The sequence below is a fragment of the Numenius arquata genome, chromosome Z (genome assembly GCF_964106895.1).
Source record: "Numenius arquata chromosome Z, bNumArq3.hap1.1, whole genome shotgun sequence".
NCBI classification, from domain to species: domain Eukaryota; kingdom Metazoa; phylum Chordata; class Aves; order Charadriiformes; family Scolopacidae; genus Numenius; species Numenius arquata.
Genome location: NC_133616.1, coordinates 66,670,808 through 66,696,460, shown reverse-complemented (window position 1 = coordinate 66,696,460; position 25,653 = coordinate 66,670,808). Strand labels below are relative to the sequence as shown.

Genomic DNA, 25,653 nt, shown 5'->3' with positions numbered 1-25,653 from the left:
TTCAATAAAACACTCATTGTTATTCAATGCTTGGCAAATGACATTGCCATCACACACTAGTGGAAGAACCGTGAAGAATAAATGCTATCTGAAAAAGAGGCTTGTACTTATGCAGCGCTAATGACCATCTAAAAGAGCGATTCTGCATGGTTACATCCTCTTTGAGATTCACAGCTGCAGCTTCACAAGAGCAGCCATACATCATAATCTGCAGCCATTTTAGGCTACCCTTGTGCTTTGGAGAGCAATACGGGCAGTAAGGAACTGCTAATCTGTAAAGTTGCAACCAAAAACAAGTTTATTCAGCGGCGACGACTGGAGGAGGAGAAGGTATTCAAATTTTAATACCGACAACACCTTTGACCTTAACAGCGGCGACACAGGGGGAAGAGATCTCCACGTTTAGTTCCATTAGAGAGAAAACACACTAATTTTTTGATTACTAATTCATTGTAACAGTGGCACGGAGCAGCACACAAGCCATTCTTTGAAAAGGTCAGATACCTGTGTTTTGCGACTGTAACACTCACGTTTTAATTAACGCGAGGAATTTGCTCACTGAATAACATGGTGATCCTATAAAACATCATTAATTAACTGGTATACAGTGATTGCTCAGAAAGTTGACAGCTTGGGAACAAACATTGTTTCACCATACTTTGAAACTGACATTCAAAGGCAATGTAAATATCCACTAAATTAATCACAGATTTGTGGGCAAACCAAAGATAGCCTCCACTTTCTAGATGCACAAGATTCACAGCCACACCCAGCACACCAAAATATTTTCTCCAATGATGCATGCTTCTTAAAGCTCAGTTATATGGAAGCAATTACAGGTCTCTGCACAGTACATTACCTGTGGCTTATTAATACAACTCTTTTGGATCTTTGATTAGGTTAGACAAAGTAAAAGAGACTGGAAACTCATTTGTCATTACTGTGCTCGTTTGCCTCATATATTAAATATCTTTGTCTCTTTCTACCACTACCTAAAGCACATTTCTCAGGCCAGGTCATTCAAGCTAGCCCTCCACTGCCCTGTAAATGGCATCAGTCATCAATATGGTAACTCCCACAATATCTGTACATACAAATTTGGAAGAGGAAGCTCCAGAAGAGAGAAATGGGGCTGGTGCCAGTTCAAGCCGCTGAGAGTTCAACCAGAGGTTAACTGTAACCAGGAAAGCCTGTGTTTTGCTTTCAACCCCCTGTACTGCAACAGCCAATATGTATCTCTTGTGCTTCTTAGGGTTTTCTTGCTGAGATGAAAGTAGCTTGAAATCCAAGTTGCTACAAGCATAAGCATCTATATGAAAATGCTGGTGCACTGAAAAACAACTCAACCTTTTGGTAATAGGTTACTGCCACAGGCTCCTCTGCACTGTGAAAATACACCTAAGAGGAATGAGTTCATACAAAATGTCCATTGATACATATCTGTTACTGAGAAGCGACATTTCAGCATTAAACACAGCACTTGCAAGATCTGGCTAGGGCCACCGATGGATGACGAAGCCAGGATTCATGAGTCACACTGTGTCACAACCCCAAGTGGGCAACACAAAGACTCAGTGAAGACACCGTCCTTCCCTCACAAAGGGCTTACACTCTCTTGCTGCCTCTTCCTTTCCAAAGAGGTGATTTTTTATTTCCTCATCATGGGATAGCTTGTAGAAAGTAGCTGATGTGCATTAAATGCAGAACAACAGCATCCCATTTGTACAGTCACATCACTACCTGGCTCCTAAACAGCACAGATTTGCACATAAGCATAGCATCTATCAAATCACATCACTTGCACAAGGGATCGTGTGGTCACCTATTTCCATCGGTTACCATTTACTGTTTCACCAGGTACACAAGGTAATTAACAGACTAATGAAAGGTCCTCAAAACACAGTTTAGCACCCAAGACTGCCATAAAGACAAGGCTGTTCCCGTCTTTTGCCAGCTCCAAGAAATGTGTTTTCCAGAGTCTGATGGCAAGTGTGGAAACAGAGGGGAAAAAAAAAAAAAAGAAAAAAAGAAAAAAAAAAATTCCCTCTTCATGACCATAAGACAGATGTTGCTTAACTTCTCCTCCCTCCCCGCCCAATAGCTTCCCCTCAAGAACTGAAGGGTGAATTTCCATCATATGTAAGAGAGCTTCATTCATATCAAGTGACTCAGTTCCATATCCTACCATTATGCATGAAAGCCCTGTTCTTCTTGCTCTCTGTGATATTCTTCCTAGCTACATCCAGAGCACCAGGCCACCAGACAGTCAGGTAAGAAGTTTCAAATGTTGCTAAAGAGGAGGTCTGGATGGAGACCTCCAAGACAGGACAGCAAAGGAGATGAGGATTTCACCAATTAGGTTTCTACAGGCACCGCCCTTCAAGCTAATGAAAGCTTTTTAAAAAGGAAAGCCCTGACAGAGTTGTCCCAGATACACAGCTTACCTTGGAGACTTCTATGTTTTTGGAGTTTCATGACACATTTGCCTATTAATTTGGAAATACTTTTCTCTCCTCAGTACCCAGTTGATAAGTCCACAGAAACTGGAAAATGAGTTACACCAGGCAACCAGAGATTTGATGCCATACACAACCAGTCAAATGAATGGCAGGGTCTTGAGGAAAATTTTCTCCTTATATTCCACCTCTACTACTAACATCTAATATAGCACAAGATGGGAAAAAAAATTAAAAAGGCACTACAATGAGAGATTAAAATGCAAGGAATTAGTATCACACAAATGCAAGCAAAAGTAAGAGTAATCACCCATCTTGTGGAAATAAGGAGAAAGAATTACACATAAAGCAGCAATGTCCTTCATGAAGAAAGCAGGCAATGTGATACAATGAAGTACAATGACTTTCAGTCCTTATTTCTCTTGATTTTTTTTTTTTTTTTTTTAATAAATTGTGCTGGTTAACCAGGAGATTGCAAACGTCAGTCTAAATGCCCGCATAAACTCAGTACATTTAGGCTGGAGTCACACATCTTGCTCAGCTGCAACTGAGCTCAATTGAAAGGAGGGTATCAAACCCAGTTACTCATCTCTAGCCCCACCTCCCCCATTCTGGAGACCACTGCCTTTCCCTCCACAGTGCCCACATAACCCCACCTTGAATCCCAGCCAAGTTGGACACTGGGTTAGAAAAATTGCACTGCTGTGATCACCTGGACCTTTTTTCCGCGTCCCTCCCTTTTCCCCCCAACAGAAGCAGGATAGGGAATGGCCCACCTTGCAGAAAGTAAAAAAGTACTCATCAGCGATGAGTACTGATACATTCTGGGTAGATGCCATTAGAAGCCCGCATGGGATTACAGCTTGAGTTTCATCTTCAGCAACCTAAGAGAACTGTTCCACCGATCCCTGCGGGCCGAGGCACGCTCTGGCAGGCAGCTACCCGTTTTGTCCTGGCACTGCTCCATTCACTCCCATTCCACAGGTGCAGCCTCACTAAACATCCAGATGCAAAAGCTACAGTACAGCCAAATGTCCAGACGCTCTTTTGTAAGAGAGTTGTGCAAAAATCTTTTGCAAGACAACTGAGCAAAAATGTGACCTTTTGTGTCCAGAAATCTAGAGGACAAGATTTATCATAGCCCACTTCCATGCCGGCAAACCCATAAAGATAACAAAGAATTTCTGTAGTGCTCTTAAGAGGATTTAGTCTTGGAGGTACTGGTTCCTGGAAGTGCAGCCTGACTTAAACCAAGCCAAAGAAAGGATGTTTCCCTACTCAACAGACTTGTAATGATGCTTTGCTCTCATACCCCAAACTAATGAAGGCAGCAGTTCAACTCTAAAGTGGACTACCAGTTTATTTTTAAATGAAGCTGTAATTTAAAAGGAAAGTAAATTAATCTCAAGGTAACTAATATTTCTTCACTGCTCATAGCCTGATCTCTCAGCAAATGCTTTACAGATTTTGTAATGACTACACCAAATTAGTCTAATTACATGGAAAATCTGGTATACTGACTTTCAGATTCCAGATCAGGTGACCTTCTTTAAGTCAAAACACTGAAAATACTGTGACTATGAGGACGAACAACAAAGGTGTCACACTCCTCATCCACGGAGCTGGTTTTTCTTTGCAAAAAAAAAAAAAAGTTACTCCTTTGTGCAACACCGGCAAGATCAGATCAAAACCACCCATGGGCTATACAAAAAAAATAGGATAGAGAAATATGTACTCTGACCTCTGTATGTAAACTTATCAAAGATTTGTCTCCTGCAAGATACTGAAGATTTGGTAAAATTTGGTAATAGGGGTTAAACCACTCACCACCACCCCTCACTTCTGAAAGTAATACTATATTTGCATGGCTTTTCTTAAAAGAATTAAAAGTTGATAAACATATTTATAAGAAAGAGGAGCTCTTATGCCACCATAAATATCATCAAGAGCTATTTTTATCTTAATGAGTTAAAATCATGTCAGCAACTTCCTCTTCCTCGGAATTTTACCAGCTCCTTGGCTTCCAGTACAACAACAAAACTCAAACTAAGACTCTATCAAATTTTCCCAAATCCTAAGATTAAATAATTTCTTGGTCTTAAATTGTTGATTTAGAACACAAATTTCCTTTTGAATTTACCGAGACCCACATTCAGCGCAACATTGCTTAATTACTGTGGTTTACTCTATTGAAGAGACAGAGAAATCCATTGTCTATCAAGCATTTGGATATGGTACTACTGATAAAGAAAACCCTTAACTTTCTATTACATACTTCACTACATTGATCAAAAATGGAAGACTTAGCCTGGAGTGAATTTGTCTACTGATAGGTAAGCCTCACATACCCGCAAAAAAATGAAGGCTTTTGTCTTGATAACTTATTAAACTTCACCTGTTACTCCAGTGCTATCATTTTTAAACTGCAGTGTGACCACTCAGGTATCTGTTAGAAGCAGTAACAGGAATAAAATGATATACTTGTAAGCAGATGCAAAAGAATATTACCATGCGGAGGAAATGCCTTAAAATCTCCTATTGTAAATTTCCTATTACAGACTGGTTTTGTAGCTCTGCCAGTCACATTATACAAGTTCTAAAGTACAATATGAACAAAATCATAATACCAGAACATAAAGTTCTTTAAGGGTCACTTAGAACACTGCTTTCAATCACTTAAAATATGATGTCAATGCTCATTTTACCAAATAGATATCAGATAACAGGCTAGTTTAATGTTCCAACGGAAATAGACATTTCACTGCTTAGGGAGAAAACGAAGGGACATAAACATATACCAATATGCATACGATTAGACTGCACATAAGAGACCCAATTCTTACATAACTTTCACGGCAGCTTTCTCATTGCAGAGATGTTAGCGCTCATGTTGCTACCATTCCAAAGCAACCAGATTCTGCCTCTCACTGCAATGGGCCAAGCGGCCTGTTCTGTGGGAATGCAGCAACATGCACTTCACCATGTACTATCTCTCATCCTCTGGATAAGGAAATACAGCAGAAACTAAATACAAAGAAAAAAATACTCTACTAAGAAGAATACTGTTGTTAGGGTTATTGCTTATTAGCCTTCAGTTGGAGAGTGTAATATTTTTAATAGCACAAGCTACTGGGAATGCTCTTTATGTTTGTTTATACGTAAGCAGAGTAGCATCTTATATACAGTCAGTAAATTTCAGTCAAGCAATATGAAAAGAAACAACACATAGCATTGCTAAGCACTTAAAATGGACACACCTGTGGCTCATTAACTTTTTTCCTATGCCCTTACGGAAACTATACAATATAATGTACACTAAAAACTTTCCTATTCCTCTGGATTTCAAACATGAACAACTGACAAGTTCTTTTTTTCCTGCATCTTTTGATTTTTCTTTACATCAACTTGCCACTAGCCAAAGGGATAAAAAAACTCAATTTCTATTTTATTATAATTTAAAGGGAATCAAACTAAAAACATGTTTTGTAATGACTTCAGATGACCAGACACAACTTGCCAAACTCAGCTATGCCTGCTCCCTCTCTCATGCAAAGTTCCTAGGGCCACTGAAGACAATAAATGGAATATTTATAGCCAGTTTTACATAGGCTAAACATATTCTTCAGAAGGTTCATAATCTGATCACATCAAAACCAATTTTCACACAAGCAATCATGACATATTTTCCAAGGAGGTTTTGCCTACCAAGTTACTGGCAGCAGGGATGTCCTGTAAAAATAAAATGTTTTCTTTTCCATGATGTTTTTTTTCCCTTAATATACATTTCCCCTACTCAGACTTGGTAAATTCTTTTTCACAGTGGTTATGGTGGTGAAATTACAGTAAAGTAGTTAGAGAAAATTGAACTCAAAAGGTAAAAGTTTTGAAGCGTATAAATTACTGAAACAGAGGAGGTTCAAATGAAGAAGCTTCAACACCCTTTACTGTAGAGGTTACTCCACTTCTGCTATAATGCTTTCTTGACTTTGATCTTTAAACCAATGACTCATGAAAATGATATCTTCAAATTTACAGGCCACCAGTAAGTGGGTCTTTAAAAAAATGTTGTACAACAATAAAGCAGGAACCACAAGTACTTCTTAACCATTTGAACTGCCAACTAATTAATTACGATACTGAAACAAAGGCCCATTTAAAAACCTTGCTCTTAAAAAGGAAAGAGGAGAAAAAGAGAGAGGAGAAAAAAAAGAGGGGAAAAAAGGTCTTGTGAGCAAGCCAAACTGCATTTCAGGGAGAGAGGTTCAAGAAAATGTATTATGTTTGCTCACATTAACAGAGGCATTTCTCCCCCACCCCATTCAGACGGAAAACAAAATACGGCAGCTCTTCTTGCACCGACTGGTGCCCCTTCGCTGGAAGCAGCTCCAGTTGTCAGGTTCCTGTCAGCCTGTAAAGCGCACCAACACTTCCCTTCTCCCACCCTTTTGTTCCTACTTAATATGTGCACTTTGCTCAGCAGTCTTTGCTGTTAAACAATTCATTTTTTCCTTGCCTCCTCTGCTTTAGGAGGAGGCAAAAATAGCAGGACTTAGTCACAAAATATAAAGCTCATTTCCTGTACCTTAGTGCCTCATTCTTTCACCTCCTTGTCCATAGGATTTGGCTACCAAATAGGTCTTAATCTGTAAACAAATGATTTGCTCTACAATTAAACCATTCAGTTCTTTTTTTTTTTTCCCCTTCTTTCTTTCTTTGGCCGCTTGGCTGCTGTCCAACGTGGAGGCTCACAGGTTCTATTATTTAGTGCTGGTTAAAAGGCAATAAGCTCATTTGGAGTTTATAAAACTATAAGCTATCAACAAAAGCATTTAATGCTTCTCTCAAGCACTGCGGCTTTTGCCTGAAAAATTAATAATGTGTGGTTGTGTGTGTGTACACATACGTGTGGATGTGTGGGGGTGTCTTTTTATGTGCTGGGCTGGTTAAACACTCTGGATGTCTTTAAGTCAGTTATTGTAAGCTACAAACACATGCATTTCACTCCAATTTTAATTGTCTGTGTACTTTTTTCTCAACAACTGACAATCACAGGAACTGCAATTCACCGTGGCTACAGAGCTGAACCCCAAAGACTTTGATGTTGTAGGAGGAAAAAGGAAAAAAAAAAAAGTCATGCTGCTGCAGCATTTCACAATGTTTGCAAATATTGTTTCCTTATAAAACGATGTTGTGAATCACAGTAGTCTATTAGAGTAAGCGAAACCTTTAGAGAAATAAATAACATGTTAGGTTTCTCATCTCTGCAGTTAAGAGAGTCACTCATGACCCAAGAGAAAACAAAATAACATCAAGGTCATTTTCCTTTATCTCTCTTTTTACATTTTCGTTCTTGGTGGAAAACAGATTCTCAGGGACTATGAACCAAAACACAGCATGTACGTGTTCACCTTCATTCAGGTGTTTATACATACAACATGGGGTTAGGCAGGCCACCACCTCAATATGGGATGATAAAGACAATAAAATATTTTTTCAAATGTGTCTATAAATAAGTGAATTACTGTAAATGAAAAGCTAAATTTACAGCTGTTAATCTCATTTAGAAATGACAGGTACTTAGCAATATCAACTTCAGCAATATACTTTCAATGAAATTCTGCAAGCCTATTTAAAGTCTATTACGGCTGCTGACATCAATCTGCCAAGCTGCAGAGTGCTAAGCTCCACTAAAGATTTGCACCTATAAATTTAGCTACTGGTATATTTGAATTAAATACACCATGTTTCTCCATATAAGCAACTACAGACATAAGGCATTGAGGTGGACGTGCAATAAAGCAGAATTGTAACAGAGCCTCTGATGCCAGTTTCCTCTGAACAAGGACTCAAGTTCAGACTCCCACTTGGGTTTAGATTCCAGTCCTCTCCAGAGAGTTTTAGTCTAGATTTCCACACTTTCCACTTAAAATTTCACTTCTTTCCCAATGAATACAACAGTAAAGACCATATTCCTGCTGCAACTGCTCACAGGAATATGAACACTACAGAAGAATCCCAAAAACTCAATTTATAGAAAATATTTTAAAGGTACACCCATGTACTCATGTACATGCATGCATGCACACACAAGTACAGACACATACGAAAGGACACACACAGATCTTAATTAGCTGTACCTATTAAGACTCAGCAAAGACTAAATGAATCTCTGTCTCCCTACTCCCAGCCAAATGACAGCTTCCGGAGCTGCAAATAATATGTGGCAGGCAGACAGGTGGCAGGTAAGTATATTTGTCCTGAAAAATTACTTAAAGGTTAAAAAATAATAACTGTTGTGCTAGCCCTGCAGAAAATAAATGTCTTATATCCTGAAGTGGCAAGTTATCACAACCAAATTTGAACCTTAATTATATCTATTGTTCCTTTTTCAAATTTATCCATGCACAATATATTTTCAATAATCACCAACCAGCTGAAAAGGTTTTGTAAAAATTAAGCAGTAAGAGGCATTTTAAACCTATAATAAATATTTCAGTTTGATGAAAAATGTAAATCTTGGAAGTAGTCTGAAAATAGTTGGCAACCTTTCCTCCCAGAGTAAATCTGAAGGCTCAAAAATAAATATTCAAGAGCATTAATTTGTTTCTAGATGTGTGCGTGCAAGTAAAACAGCAGCCATAATGTGGAAATTTGAGTCACATTTTGCAACTAATTGGAAGCAGATTAGAATTCTGCCTCAGGGGAACATTGTCAAACTAGAAGCTGGAGCAAATGAAGAAAGAGGTGAAAGCATCGTGAAGAGCTGACAGATTTACAGTGCTCAAGGCAATAAACGGGTACTAGATGAAAATGAATGTGCTTCACTGTACTGCATGCAGTTTTCAGTCATATCTCAGCAATAACAGCATACAGCCATGAACCTATTATTTTCAGAGAGATCGTGAAGGAAAGAGTAAGAATGAACAAAACACTATTCAGGCGGTGTGCAAAAAAATATAAATCATACAGCGGCTCAAGTTGTTACCGGGATAATCAAATTGGTCATACTGGGCCCTGTTTTGTAACCTGGACTCATCTCAAGCAGGGGCTTACACAGACATAATGCAATGAACTACTTACTTGAGTTGAGAAAGGGCTGTAAGCCCTTGCTCACTGTGAGCAAGAGTCAAAGCATTAAGCTCTTAAGAGGGAAAAAAAAAAACCCACACAGACTTTGTATTTTTAAAGCTAGGAAAGACACAGAACCCTGCAGACAGATAAATTGGAGGCAGGAGGGAAAAATCCTTTTCAGTGGGTGATTAGGAAAGGTTGGAGGGGAATATAAAAATGAAAATAAAGTGCAGAGGCTAATGTACCAATGCTGTAATGGAAACAGCTGCTAGCTTTCTTCTTCAATGTTTGGCATCTGGTGCAGCATCACCGGAAAGACTGTTAAAGGACCTTGACATGAAATGTAAATATAAACTACTAGCCAAAACTCAGTTGCTCTATTTATAAAACAGTAGCAGCTCTTTTGGTGTATATGTATATGTATATAAACACACATATATACTTCCCACATATATATGAGTGTATATATATTGATAACATAGATACATACACTTATACAATCCTGTCCTTAAACAGCAACTAGTAACACTACTACATGACACTGCACCTTACTACTGGCTGAGGTGGATAACAATATGAATTTAGTTTTTCAGTAACACTGGGTGTGGAACAACCACCTTCATTGTTCTCAAACCACAGCAGTATTTTTCCTTCAAATTCCACAAGTCTGGTGCAATTCAATATACACTGCCTAACGTTAAACCCAGGGCAAAAATTAACCAGTAAAACTTTATGTCAAGTATGTTCAATACATCCAGAAATACTGCAATATTAGATCCTTATTGTCAGTGTAAGCTAACTAAACAACTCCCTGGACATTTACTAAATCAGACTTAAAACTCCTAGCAGCAAAACAAAGTTCATCTGACTAATGAGGTCCATTTCTAATTGTATTTGCTTCTAACTATTACCTTTTATTGCAGAGATACAGATCTAGTTTCATTTCCCTCCTTCAAAAAGGAAGAATAGGCAAGAACATGAAACCCCAAAACATGCAACTACTGCCATTACTCCGCTGCTATAAGCCTATAATAAAGCACAGATTTGATAGTACTATCCATGTAGTGTGGCGAACCACACACAAATAAACAGTTCTCCATGGAGAATGAGAACCCAAAGACCAAACCCTTCCAATTCAAACATTATTGTTGCTTTAAACATAAGCCATCCACAGAATCAGCCAAGGAGGTGACAGGAAATCCAAAAATAATTTGGTCTGGCCGTATGCGCTATGAGAAAGGAGATTACAAGTTGCTTTTCGCTCTTCTTACTGGTTGAGGGAAGCAGTGAAAACTGTAAAAGCTACGCGGATGTAACAGACTCCTATGGTACCGCTCCTGCAACAGACATATTTCTACCATAGTCCAGCACAGCATCTCTGAAATTCATCAATAAAGGTGGCATTTGAGTACTGTGAATTTATGTTGGGGGGGGGGGGGGAGGGGGCGGGGTTGGTGGTGGACTTAACAAAATCCCTGAAGTAATTCAATGGCTAATGCAAATGACTAAATGTGTGCAAAATCAAACTGTCTAGTGCACACAGTTAAAGAGGCCAGATGTGCCTCAAAATTTCCTGGGATACTGATCCCAAACTTGGCGTTTTCTTTTATCAGAATGAAGAAAGCGAGCTCTAGTAGTTTATAAAAGTGTGACCAATTGAAGCTTAGTCTTCTGTTGCTAATTGAAGCACGAAAAACAAGAGCCAGTTTCTGTGGGTAAACTACAAACATATACTTTTTATATTCCACTGCCACATGATAAAAAACAGAATCAAGCTGACTGGTAGAAACTTGACGGGCAACCAAAGACCAAGCTATTATTTCAAACTGTTATGGGAAAGCAATAAAATTGCTACCAGGTCTCCTCATGTTACTCTTCAATAAAAAGAAGCCATCAGGGAAATAAGAGGAAAAGAAAACACATCAAAACCTCTAAAGTTCCTTCAAGTGAAAATACACTTCTGTGGCATAATGCCATCTGCTTCTTAGTTAACATGACAAGACAATTCAACAACTAGAATGCCAGTGTTTTGAAAACACCAAGTAACCACAATCAATAGGTTTTAGTTTGCTCTTTTGACTGCAAAAGCTCCATTCAGGTGCCACTATTGGCATATGCTTCAAACATCCCCATGAGGATGTTTTTCTTACACTATTTATATGCCCCATAAAAGTGGCAAGAAAACTAGCCCAGCTAAAGTGCATTTACACAAATGCACGTAGTATGGGCAACAAACAGGAGGAGCTGGAAGCCATTGTGCAGCATGAAAGCTATGATGTAGTTGCCATCACGGAAATGTGGTGGGATGAATCGAATGACTGGAGTGCTGCAATGGATGGCTACAAGCTCTTCAGAAGGGACAGGCAAGGAAGGAGAGGAGGAGAAGTGGCCCTGTATGTTAAGGAAGAATATGAATGTGTGGAGATAAATGAGGGTAATAGTAGAGTTGAGTGCCTGTGGGTATGAATCAAGGGGAGGACCAGCAAGGCTGATATTGTGGTGGGAGTCTATTACAGACCACTCAACCAGGATGCAGAGGTTGATGAAATGTTCTATAAGCAGCTAGCAGGGGTCTCGAGATCACTTGCACTTGTCCTGGTGGGTGACTTCAACCTACCAGATATCAGGTGGGCACTCCATACAGCTGAGAGGGAACAGTCTAGCAGATTCCTGGAGTGTGTCGGGGATAACTTCCTGACACAGCTGGTTAGTGAGCCAACTAGGGAAGGAGCACTACTAGATCTGCTGTTTGTAAACAGAGAGGAACTTGTGGGGGATGTAACGGTTGGAGGCCATCTGGGGTACAGTGATCATGAAATGATAGAGTTTCTGATTCTTAGGGAAGCGAGAAGGGGAGCCAGCAGGACTGCCATCATGGACTTCCGGAGGGCAGACTTTGGTCTTTTCAAGAGTCTGCTTGACAGAGTCCCTTGGGAGGCAGCCCTGAAGGGCAAAGGAGTCCAGGAAGGCTGGACATTTTTCAAGGAGGAAGTCTTAAAAGCACAGGAGCAGGCCGTCCCTGAACGCAGAAAAGCGAGCTGTTGAGGGAAGAGACCGGCCTGGCTGAACAAAGAGATAAGGTCACAGCTCAGGGAAAAAAGGAAAGTTTATGTCCTTTGGAAAAAAGGACAGGCTACTTGGGAAGATTACAAAGGTGTAGTAAAGTTATGCAGGGAAAAGATTAGAAAAGCCAAAGCTCATCTAGAACTTAACCTGGCCCTGGATGTTAAAAACAATAAAAAGAATTTCTATAAATATATTAATAGCAAGAGGAGGACTCGGGAGAACCTCCACTCTCTCCTGGATATGGGAGGTAACATAGTGACAAAGGATGAGGAGAAGGCTGAGGTACTGAATGCCTTCTTTGCCTCAGTCTTTAGCAGTGGAGTAGGGTGTCCCCCGAGGACCCAGACCCCTGAGCTAGCAGTTAGGGGCGGGGAGCAGGATGAAGCCCCCGTAATTCTAAAGGAGATGGTGAGGGACTTGTTCCATAACCTCGACATAAACAAGTCTATGGGCCCAGATGGGATTCACCCGAGGGTTCTGAGGGAGCTGGCAGAAGTGCTTGCAGAGCCACTTTCCATCATCTACCAACAGTCGTGGCAAACTGGGGAGGTCCCAGCCGACTGGCGCCTAGGAAATGTGACGCCCATCCACAAGAAGGGTCGGAAGGATGATCCAGGGAACTACAGGCCTGTCAGTCTGACCTCGGTGCCTGGGAAGGTGATGGAACAGGTCATCCTGAGTGCCATTATGCAACACATGAAGGATGCCCAGGTGATCAGGCCCAGCCAGCACGGGTTCATGAGGGGCAGGTCCTGCTTGACAAACCTGATCTCCTTCTATGACAAAGTGACTCGCTTGGTGGATGAAGGAAAGGCTGTGGATGTTATTTACCTAGACTTTAGCAAGGCCTTTGATACAGTGTCCCACAGTATTCTCCTGGAGAAACTGGATGCTGATGGCTTAGATGGCTATACTCTCTGCTGGGTTAAAAACTGGCTGGAGGGCCGGGCCCAGAGAGTGGTGGTGAATGGAGTGAAGTCCAGTTGGCGACCGGTCACGAGTGGTGTCCCAGAGGGCTCGGTACTGGGGCCGGTTCTCTTCAACATCTTTATCAATGATCTGGACGAGGGGATCGAATGCACCCTCAGCAAATTTGCAGACGGCACCAAGTTGGGTGGGAGTGTTGATCTGCTGGAGGGTAGAGAGGCTTTGCAGAGGGATCTAGACAGGCTGGCTGGATGGGCTGAGACCAACGGAATGAGGTTCAATAAGGCCAAGTGCCGGGTCCTGCACTTGGGTCACAACAACCCCAGGCAGCGCTACAGGCTTGGGGCAGAGTGGCTGGAGAGCTGCCTGGCAGAAAAGGACCTGGGGGTGTTGGTCGACTGTCGGCTGAACATGAGCCAGCAGTGTGCCCAGGTGGCCAAAAAGGCCAACAGCATCCTGGCCTGTATCAAGAACAGTGTGGTGAGTAGGACCCGAGAGGTGATCGTCCCCCTGTACTCGGCACTGGTGAGACCCCACCTCGAGTACTGTGTCCAGTTTTGGGCCCCCTACCACAGGAAAGACATTGAGGTGCTGGAGCGAGTCCAGAGAAGGGCAACGAAGCTGGTGAGGGGTCTGGAGCACAAGTGTTATGAGGAGAGGCTGAGGGAGCTGGGGTTGTTCAGTCTGGGGAAGAGGAGACTGAGGGGAGACCTTATCGCTCTCTACAACTACCTGAAAGGAGGCTGTAGAGAGGCGGGGGTCGGTCTCTTCTCCCAAGTTACGGATGACAGGACAAGGGGTAATGGCCTCAAGTTACGCCAGGGGAAGTTCAGGTTAGATATTAGGAAATATTTCTTTACTGAAAGGGTTATCAAGCATTGGAATGGGCTGCCCAGGGAGATGGTTGAGGCACCATCCCTGGAGGTATTCAAGAGAGGAGTTGACATGGTGCTTGGGGATATGGATTAGTGTTGGGTGGTGTGGTGGTGTGTGTGTGGGTTGTGTGTGGTGTGTTGTGTGTGTGTGGTTTTGGGTTTTTTTGGTTTGTTTTTTTTTTTTCATTGGTTGGACTAGAAGATCTTAAAGGGTCCCTTCCAACCTAGGTGATTCTGTGATTCTGTGATTATTTGGTGGAGATTCTCAGGGGACAGAACACCTCAGCCAAGCTGGTGCCCAGGAATAACATTTAGGCTAGGAAGACTCAAAAACTGGGAGAAGATGGGAGAAGGTAAGGGAACCAAAAGTTCCGTATTTATTTTTTCTGAATGGTTGGACTCAATGATCCTAAAAGACTTTTCCAACCTGATTCTATGACTTGTGAAGATCAGTAATCAAAATGGTTGAGGAAGATTTATCATAAAGGACATACAATTCAACATAGCACATCTTCACTTCCAAATTATTGAAACAAAGAGTCTCACGTTTCATTCCCAATGGCTTTGATCTGAATAGCCTCAGTGGTTGTTACAGGTAGATGCTAGAAGAGTTGATCCCTTTGCTTTGAGACTTAGCAGTATTTGCCAATTTATAGGAAAAGCAGATGTTACAAACTTTTATCACTAAAATGCAGCTTTCTTACTTGCAGTGTTGGATTAATATTTCAGAAAATTTAATCAACATCATAGCTACCCTAGAGTTGGAAAACCTATACATACGGTCATCAGTCCTATCTCATTGCATGCAACTTATCCTACTCATTCTCTTGTTTAATCAAGTAATCTTATATATAAGCATATATATTATGTATGTGTACATGTACATGCAACCAGGGGCATCAGGGGCATCATGCCAGGGGTATCAACTACCTATTCCCACCCCCTTGAATTTTCTCTCAGCTTCTTCCAAAAAGGAAGGGGGGAAACTATAAAGAATTCACTTGTCAGTCAAGTCACTCTGAATAGTTTTACAACCTTTCATTCAAATGTAAAGGCTTTGTTCCCATTGCCAAGACCATTTAGTCAGAATTAAAAGAGAATGCAATAGAGAGTGCTTACTGAAACGCTGGCTACAGCACAACCAAAAGTCATACTCTGATCTTCATATTTGCCCGAATGGCTACTCATAGCCTGCAGTACATTGTGGTTTTAATTCAAGAATGTAATCAGAATAAAAAAGAGAAATCTTGTGATTTAAAATCTCATTTTAAGAAAACCCCTCAAGTCCTGCTATGAAAACTGGTAATTATCTTTATTAAAATTACCTCATTTCAAACATATTTTTAAGCAAATTAAAAAATGGTATCTTATACTATTATTCACTTTGACAAAATGCTGCTACCACAGAAGGGCTCCATTGGGCAGAAACACTGATGCAAAAAGGGAAAAAAGAATAAAAGTTCATCAAATTGAAAAGAAAAAAAGAAGATAAATATAAAAAAACTTTTCTAAATTTTAAAAAGCTATTTACTTTTTCTAATTATGTCATTATCAGAAATTTTTCATTAAACACCATTTTGCTGTCTTTCACCTAACAGGGGATGTTATGACAGACCAAAACTTTTTAAAAAGATCAATATATTTTCTGCGATTATTATTAAGAAACAAAAATAACTCCTTGACACGTAAACACTCCAGAACAAACACAAGTTTTTAGCAAAACTATGTCCAGCCCTTCAACTGAAGTCACTGCATCCACAGATCCACAGGTGTGACCCTATCTGAGGACTCGGGGAAGGACATATTTTTGTTGTAAGAAATAGAGAACAATTAAGAAGTTAGTTAATCTCTCCAGCCTTCCAGGAAATGCAGTGACATATCACCATGTACATTAGAACATTATGTAAGTACAATATAAAGCTGGTACAGTGCTAAGCATATTACATAAAGAATAACCTTGTTGTTGGATCATCTGTACAAAACAGCTCAGCTCAGAGCAAGGCAGACTCTAAAACTTGGGTTATATTCAGCAATCCCAATTATATAACCCATGGAACAAATCTGGAACATGTAGCTGACATGCCATTCAGTGAGTGAGTACTATATCTGAGAAATACAGAACATGTGGTAACTACATAGAGCTGCCTAAGTAGCTACGGAAGTAATCTAACCTTTTTTCAAGGGTGGTGATGGAAAACCAAAATAGAAGTAAAGATGGTGTTTCTAATAGAAATGTTAGGATTTCTAAGACCATATTTCTGATGATGCTCACAAAATGTGCTCGATACCACATGTACCAATAACACCATGTAAGATGTGGATAAAGACTGATTTTTTTTACTCTTTTACTCAACATAAGTAAAAAGAATGCTTCAAAAAGAACATTGCATCCAAGGCATGGATCTAGGGTCAAGGATGCATACACTGTCAAAATACTGCTGACACACAGGGTATTTTGAAGGAAATTCTAATTCTAAGCATATTTGGCCTATGTCCTCCATTTCTTTATACCCTCTCTTCACTCTCTTCAGCCAAGTCTTCTCATCTACTGTTTCACAGACTACGTTTGTTGACCTTTAATCCCATGTGTGGTACTGAGACACATGCGTAATCTTAGTGGCTTCGGAGGGGAGAAAAGGGTACTGGGATATAATCTCATGCTCATTATTAACCTCTCACTGACACCTTTTCAGGGACACCTCAGACACCCGCTCCCCTACCTGTCCAATGGATTTTAACAAGTGGATGCATGCATTCTAGCTGTCAGCTGGAACAGTCCTGAGGTAGACAGCAGGGCATACACAACTGTTCTGAGATCCAGTGGTCTCCACGACCATGGAGACCATAGCAAATTTAAAAAGTACACACAAGGCACTGGGACTGCCATCCCTCAGGCCAGCAGGTACAGAACATGCTGGTGAGATTTTAGACATGTGCAACACAGCATCATAAGTGAGAAACAGAGGCAGATCAGTGTAGCCTTGTACAATGTCAGATTTTCAATTTATAACGGGTACTGCGATGTTCCACCCTGCACCTACTCTCAACAGCCTTTTATCTAAGGGGACAGGTTTTTTTTCACTCTTGTGGATTGTTGGGGTTTTGTGAATACACCTGTTTTACAAAACAAGCACAGGACAAGGCCTGCTTTCACTGAAGGAACAGCATTTAGCCTACTTTTACAAATGCAAATCGCATGGATAACACAGAGCAAATAAAGGGGAACCTGCATTCAACTTGCAAAGGATGTGTCCAATTAACAGAGGGCAGGCCATAGAATGTCCCACAAACAGCAGTAGGACGGAGCCTACGGATGACACCAAACTTTTGCTAGATCATTCATTTCTTACAAAAAAAAACCCCAAAAAAGTATCAGGAGTTTTAGTATGCAAGGAAAACTGCACGTTTCAGATTTATGATTTACGTTGTTGTCGATAAAATAGCTTTCCAATTATCAAGGGCCTGGTAGGAGAAGCTGGAATGCATTATGTGTTAATGATCACAACCAGGGGTCCAAGCTTTACTCTTTTGTCAGAGCTGCAGCAGATCCTCCCCGCAGCTTCACCATTAACATGTCTGTTTCCTGTCAGACCACTCAGAGATAATGTCATTTATCTCAGGGCGGCACAAGACCAGTCATTAGCTTCAGTAAAAGACCTCAAACAAAGGCCGGATGGCGTTTTATCCAGGGCTGGTAGGCTGCAGCCAAGAATCTCATTGCCTAACAGTGCAGAACTTAAGATATCTTTAAAAGAGTAATTTTCCCCCTATCAACGATTCTAGAACATTTCTCTGAAGAGCAGGAAAGTCTCTGAATGGAAAATTTTAGTCAGTGGTTTTATCATGTACAATTAGGTGACTGATAAGACCTTGCTAAAGTTATCCTTTGAGAGGCATTTTTTTTTCCCCCTTTCCTTTTACCTAGTCGGGAAAAATTGACAGAATAATTCAGGTTCTACCTAAATAGTAAGACCTTTGAAGAACTGACCCTTATTGTGTTTGCCTGCAGGAGGTGATTCACTATTATAAATTCTTCAATGACTGAGCTTCTGGAAATCTCTTTAAATGAAAGTGGAACTGGTTAACTGTATGTACGAACATGTGTTTTCACAGTCTCTCCTGTATTATTGCATTTCAGAAAGCTTCTATAAAGTGCCAGGTGAACTTTTTAAAATAATGACAATAATAATAAAAAAAGAAAGAGAGTCGAAAAAATATGAGCAAATCTCAGCTATTCAATTCCTGGTTTTATGCTGAAAACTAGGAACAGATGGTACTTTCCATGTACTTGAATCTGGTTATTGAACACCTCTATGGTTACAGGAGATTTTGCTTAGCACTTTTAACATACATTTCATTTATTGGACTATAAAATGCTACTTTAGAAAAACAAGTCTTTATATAGCTATAATTAAAACAGTCTTGCAGGAAAGCCCTTTAACATGGAGAACATGGTTAACCTCATGACATCTGGACAATCAATCCTTTCCTTTTTACTGGGTATTTATGAAGTTATTAAAATTGTAAAATTACCAATGCCCAAACTGAAATATTTTTCCAGTAGTTCCGAGTAAGGTTATCAGCTCCCCTTACTTTATTTTATAAATGTTCTAGACCAGCCCCCATTGTGCTACGCTCAGTCTTACTTTGCACAGGAATTCAACAGCAGATCTGGCCATACATATTGGCAGAGGTCAGCAGGTTCACACGGAAAGCTTTCCTCGGCCAAAGGGCAACACCTCTTCACCCAGCTCAAAAAGCACCGTCACACTACTAGACAGCACTACAGAACTTTAAAAACCTTGAGCTGTGCTTATTGTTAGACACCCATAGTTATCAATGTTTTTAACAGCTAAATCCCTTATGTAGCTTTCAAAACAGTTTGCTGTCAAACAACAATAGACTTTGTTCTTTAATTACAGCAAGTGACCTCCCTGCCCTTTTATTTCACAGTGAATAAACTACACCCAAGGCCGGCAAGAGAAGTACATGAAAAGCATCTCTCCATAACATCATTAATCAAAGCATGTACATGATTTACATCAATAGGTAAAATGCACACAGAGTTTTCTGACGGAGTGTAAAACACCCTCAATCTCGCTTTAAAAAAAAAAAAAAAAGTAAAGATAAAATAAACAATAGCAGCCAACACATTAATTTGCTGAAGACAACTTTCAGATGTGAAATGCAGTCTTAATGAGAAGCAATAAGCTAACACCACAGAAAAATTCAGTCCTGGAGTAGCACTAGGCTGATTCATTTAAAAACTGCAACTAGACACCTCTGATTATAGCTTTGTATCTTCTATATTATTTTCACGTAAGCATACTGATTTTCACATGCCAAATACAATTTTCCCATATCTCAGAGTACATTTTGACTGTTGAATACCAAAATCTCCCTGCAATACACACAAAGCAAATTATTGTAGATACTCTGAACACTTTTCAGTGAAACAGCTGTGAAAAATACAAAAAGCTTTGCTGAAACAGATGAAGAGTTCATGCTGACAAACAGTCAGTAACTGTGCTAAAAACAGTATGGATGAGAAATGGAAAACGGAGACAGGTTTTAACACCAAAAATCTTAGGAGTGGTTAGCCTACCTGTCAAAGCTACTTATTCAGACATGTCACTGGTGGCTTAACCGCAAAATGGGCTGCACGAATATAGCTCAAACATCTTAGAATTACTGCATACTTTGACTTTATCCACATATTAGGGGAGTGGCGACTTTTACAACATACTTGCGGTTTCTGCATAAAAGAGCCAGCAGAACACAGTCATTGATTTAATTAGGCTTCATAAGATCCAATTTATCATGTTTTACATGACTTTCTGCAGCAAGGAAACAGAATAAATAGACCAAAAATAGACACTGAAGCATGCTGTGAAAGCTAAACAGTGACTACAACTCCTGGGAATCTGCTCCAAGCTTTTCACAAATAGTAAACAAATGCAATATTATATTCCACTCCACATACAAAAACCTGTAGATTTTGAATCAGCAGGCATGAACTCATGTGTATCAAAGAGGAAACATCCAAATTCACGAGACACGTCTTTCACGTTAAGATAACTGGAAAATTATTTTAACATCCAGGCTTGAAAATTATTTCTTCACCTACAGACACCAGGTGCTTTGTGCAAGTACAGCATATATGTTCCAGTGTATAAACAGTCAGAGCAAGGACACTTAAGGAATATAAAACCATTAAAAAAAAAAAAAAAATCTTTCTAATGATTATTAAATACATGGGGAAAAAAGCCAGCAGAACAAACACAAACCACTTAAAATTTCACTAATAGTGCCACAGGCTGGGCTTAGGGTTGCAACCATTGTCAGCAAGGAGCTTTACTATTATTGTCTATCTAGAAGGGGACATTCTTTGGGAAGAGAATCACTCGGGGATGTTATTTAAGGCAGCGAGCAAGAACAGCACTGTGCCAGACAATGGCCAAGGCTGGGCGACTCTGATGTGCGAAGCCCCTATTACAGCCAGTGTGTGCCCACAATCAGTGGCTGTGACTGGAAATGCAAGCTCCAAACCTCCTCCTGGAGCAACAGCTACAAACACAAAAGTGTACCAGGTGCTCCGAAACCCCTCTGTATCACTACATGTCTGCTCCGAATTTGCACGACACCCAATTTACACTGCACGTAAGATGACTCGCATGTATATGGATTCTTCATACAATTTCCTGTGTGACTAGAGAGTGAAAAGAACACAAAAACGGGAGAAACCACACCACCCTCTAATCTCTGTTGCCATGACAGCAGCCTTTGAGATACTGAAATGTTCAGATTGCCAGCTAAACAAAATTGTTGAATGTGAACATTTGGCTGAGAGATTAAAAGGCTAAGGGGGTTGCAAAAGGGCAGTACCTCCCACATTCCAGGCAGCCACTGAATCCAATCAAATGGCTCTGACTCTTTAACCACAGCCATTGTGAAGACCGGATTAGGGCAATTTATCTAGATAGTTAAAACAGATTAGAGAACTGCAATTTGAAGACTATTGGCAACAGAAGTAAATGCCTACTGTACTAAGTTAATAAAGAGACCGTGAGATTTTAGGACACCTTTCCGCCGCGAACAGAGCTTTCATAAATCAAAGCACAAACATATACACATGAATTACAGCAATCTGTTTTTCTCATCTGCATTTAGAAAAGGTCACAAGGCTCATTCAAATTCATCCGTAGATAGGCTATCTTAAAAGCAATAATATACATACAATATGGGATTTAATTTGTTCCTTGCCTTGAACAGAAGCCCTTGAAATTATCTTCCAATTTTAACAAATATCTGATGTCATGAACACCCAAATCTAATCCTCCAGTCGACTTGAATATTACAAAAGCTTCAACATGACCGAAATACAAAAAAGCCGGTAACGGGTTGTAAAAACACGTAACTTTTCCCTCAGACCTTCAGCCCTCCCAGACACTTGCAGACCATACAGTTAACACTGACCCGAAAGTTTTCCCATTGCTGAACATTCACTCAGGGAAGTTGTAAAAGCAGGTAATTTAAGACCAACAGCTGACAATAAAGTCACAATCTAACACCCTGAAATTGTTCATTTGTGGGGGATGTTGGTTTGCTTTATTTTTCAGGCAGACCCGCTTATCTTTGTTTAACAACCTGTAGAAGTCATCGGACTCGTAATCCTGGGCCAATGCTCACCCCCAGGTCCCCCAGAAGACTCCTGCTGCCTTATGGACAGAACAATTCCCGCCAACACCAGAACCTCCTTCAACCAGCAGTTAACAAAAGCCAAGCTCTCCCTCCACCCTTCCCAATGAACAAAGTCGTGGCCATGTATTCTAAGAGAAAGCATCCTTCATAATGTAAGGTAACAGAAAGGAAAAAAAAAAACACACACCCCCATCTGATTTCTTTCGTACATTTCAACCATTCAACAAGCAAGCAGTTCGCATCCAGGAGCCAGCGGGGCTCAGACAGGAAAGCTCCCCCAGACAGGAGATAAACTGCTCCCCTCTCTTCCAAAAGCTCTTTGGCAGACAGGCGTATCTCAGCACAAGGTGCATTCCCCTCCTCCCAGCCTCCTCCTTCCAAGAGGACGAGAAGCACCGCCTGGCTGCTGGCTCCTTCCTCCCTGTCCTCCACACCAGCTTCTGGGGCCTCTGGGCTGCTGTACCGCAGGAGCACCCAGGACGACAAGCACCCTGCGTCTCCATGAAGAAGCCCAACGGTGGAGCCTGGGTCTCTCCCGATGCCTCCCCTTTCCCCCCAGGCACCATCTCAACTCCGGACAGGGGGTCAAGGGAGAAGGGAGAGGGGTCCCTTTGGACTTTGGGAGAGGAACAGGCACAAATGCCCGCCGGTGCCGTGGAGAAGTGTCAGCACATACAAGACCTGCTGCTCCTGGAGCCTGAGCTGCAACACCCCCCTAGGCAAACACACCGACCTCCAGCCTGAAAACACGTGCCATCCTGCTGGTACCAACACTGCTGCTCTCTGCTAAAACCAGGGACAGCTCAGTCAGGGTCATCTCAGGGTTTCTCCTTCTGGGCGAGTGCGATCAAAAGGAACTGACTGAACACAGAAACATTCTCCAGGTCTGAGGACAGGGAGGGGAAATCGTAAGACACTCAAAACATGGTGTCCTCTGTCTAGGGAAGAGGTCTTGGGGTTGCTGGGGTTTCTTTTTTTAAGAGAGAGAGGAAGAACAGATGCACGTCACAAATACACAGCAGAGAGAAGGACACAGGAGCCAAACACACAGTTGTGGAACATTTATTATAGACACAAGGAGACACAGAAGAGAAGAGGTGGAGAGGAGCTTTGTCCTACCTTTTCTGTTTTCAATTTCTTGATTCGCCTGTGGCTCTCCTCCTCCTCCTCTTCCTTCTTTACCAAAATAGAGTTCCCCATTAACCCTGAATCCGGGGTACTTTTGCTCACCTCCCCCACAGCAGAGGAGGCGCAGTGGAAGGGGCTGCTGCTTCCACCACCACCTCCCTTGGCCCCGAAGCCATAGAGGTGCCCAGGGGGAGCTTGGCTGCTGCCACCCCCGCTGCCGTTGGGGTGGCCCTGCTGCAGGTCATGCTGCTTGTCCTTCCTGGATTTTCCCGCATCCTTATCCCGCTTGGAGCCTCTGCTGCCTGGGGCTTTACCTGGTTTCTCCTCTTTGTTTTTCCCACAAGAGGCAATGGTGGTGTTGTTGCTGGTGGTGTTATTATTGCCGTTTGGGTTACTGCTCACGCTTTGACCCAGTGCTGAATTCATGCCAGTTGCCTCTCCAGGGCGCCCTTGGACTTCCTGCCTCTTGCCAGCACTGCTGATCTCAGGAATCCCATACAAGGCAGCAGAAGGCAGAGATTTATTAGCATCCTTAGAAGTTTTACTCCTTTTCACTTTTGATTTGCTAGTCTCTTTGTGAGAGGAATTCCCCTGGGGAGCAGAGGGCTGAACAGAAGCAAATTTTAGGCCATCAGCTAAGGCTGAGGTAGCATTAGCCCCACTGGAAGCCAGACCCCCGCAATCCTTGGAGCCGGTGTTGCTGCTGCTGCTGGTGGTATTAGTAGAATTATTCATCTCAAATTTCTGTCTGTCCTTCTCCAAATCGGCGTCCAAATCAATTATTAAATTCCCAACCCCAATTTCCCAATCATCGCCACTGTCATAAGTGTCAACCGCGTTTGGATCCACACCTTTTTCTGCAGTGGAAGTGTTCAATGACATCCTGAAGATGAGATCTCTAGAGTAAAAATCCGATGAACTTTCCTTTGGAGATGCGGGGACATTCGTTTATCTCCGTTGGGCTCTCTTAAGTTCAGCTCTTCTCGTCTTCCTCCCCCAGGTGCGTCTAGGTTCACAACCCGCAGTCCACGTCCACTTTGTCCTGTGAGGAGGGGAAAAAGTTGAATATTTCTTGTCTGGGTGTTACCAGGATATAATATGACTAATAAAAGGGGGGCAAGGCAGGGGGAGTGAAATCATGCACGGTTGCCACGTTTTTTTCTTAAGTTTGTTAAACCGCAGGCAGTGGCCGTGATGCTTTTATATAGTGAGCATCTTTAATCTAGTTGTATATCAACATCCACAGTTGCTCTTAAAAAGTCATGTCCACAAAAGAGGAAAAATAAAAAAAAAAAAAAAAAAAGAGAGAAAAAAAAATTAACTACATGATTTAAATCCACAAAGCTCAGGAAATACAGTCTTAGAAGTGGTGCCTAGCTGTTGGAGCACATGTTGTAATCTAACCCCTTGGACCACCACCTAGGCACGAAAGGGAGAAAAGGAAGGACACAGATTCACTCTTCACTGCATTCCATGGATTTTGTGGCTTTAAACCAGACCCTTGAAGTTTTGTGACTCTCCTATATTATCTTCTACCCCCCTTCTACTTAATCTCTTGGGGAGGGGGGAGTTGGGGGGAGGGAGCGCTAAGGGAAGTGGGAAACCTAATCTTCCTTGCCACAGTACAGCTTCTGTTAAAAACCAACAACCTATAAACACAAATGTCTACTGGAAAATATTAAACTTCATAGGTTAAAAAAAAAAAGAAATAAAAAGGTCTTCTTTCTTTAAAAAATATTCTCAATATAACAGTTCTAAAAGCAGTTCTAATGTACTCCTAGATCACACAATTGTTAGGTCTGTTAAATATAGTATTACTGACTGTACAGGAAACTGATTAAGACATACACTTTAAGTGATCTGCACCAAGGTGGCCTCAGTGACCGCAAATGAGTGTGTGTTTGACAAAGCTCAGTTAAAACGATTTTTAAAGGGATCTCTCCCTTTTACAGTCGACTGTCGAAATATTTATACATATATAGGCATAGTGCTTACCTTTAATCCTTTATCATTTTTTAATTAAACCAGCAAATCAAAATGCTGTTCCCACTCGTCTCAGCAACAACTCTGTGCCTCATTTTACTTAAAGAGCAAGTGATCAAGAAGTAGAAAGCAAGTATCATCTCAGCCAGTATAAATCGGTCAATAACATATCTCCCCCTACTTTGGCACACGGATCAGAAGTCCTTTTTTTTGTTTGTTTGTTTAGGTTTTTTTCCTCCTTGCTTAAAGAAAAAAAAAAAAGTAAGAAAAAAAAAAATGCTGATCCTCACAACTTTACCAGCTGGGAGGTAATATTTCACATTCAGAACTGAAGCATCAAGGACCAGATTTTTGTTTGCTTTTCCTGAATGAGCACCGAGAGGTAATAATCATCACAGTTAATTTAAAAAAAAAAAAAAAAAAAAAAAAAAATGTTTCCCCAACTT

General features: G+C 41.1%; 1 protein-coding gene across 1 annotated transcript in view; it reads right to left on the bottom strand.

Moving 5' to 3' along the window:
• Window positions 1-24,106, bottom strand: part of ZNF608 (zinc finger protein 608) — an 86,806-nt gene extending 62,700 nt beyond the window's left edge. The window contains exon 1 of the mRNA XM_074166131.1: window positions 23,216-24,106. Coding sequence (XP_074022232.1) covers window positions 23,216-24,106 — 891 coding nt within the window. The remainder of the gene's footprint in view (window positions 1-23,215) is intronic.
• Between the last annotated feature and the right edge of the window lie 1,547 nt (window positions 24,107-25,653).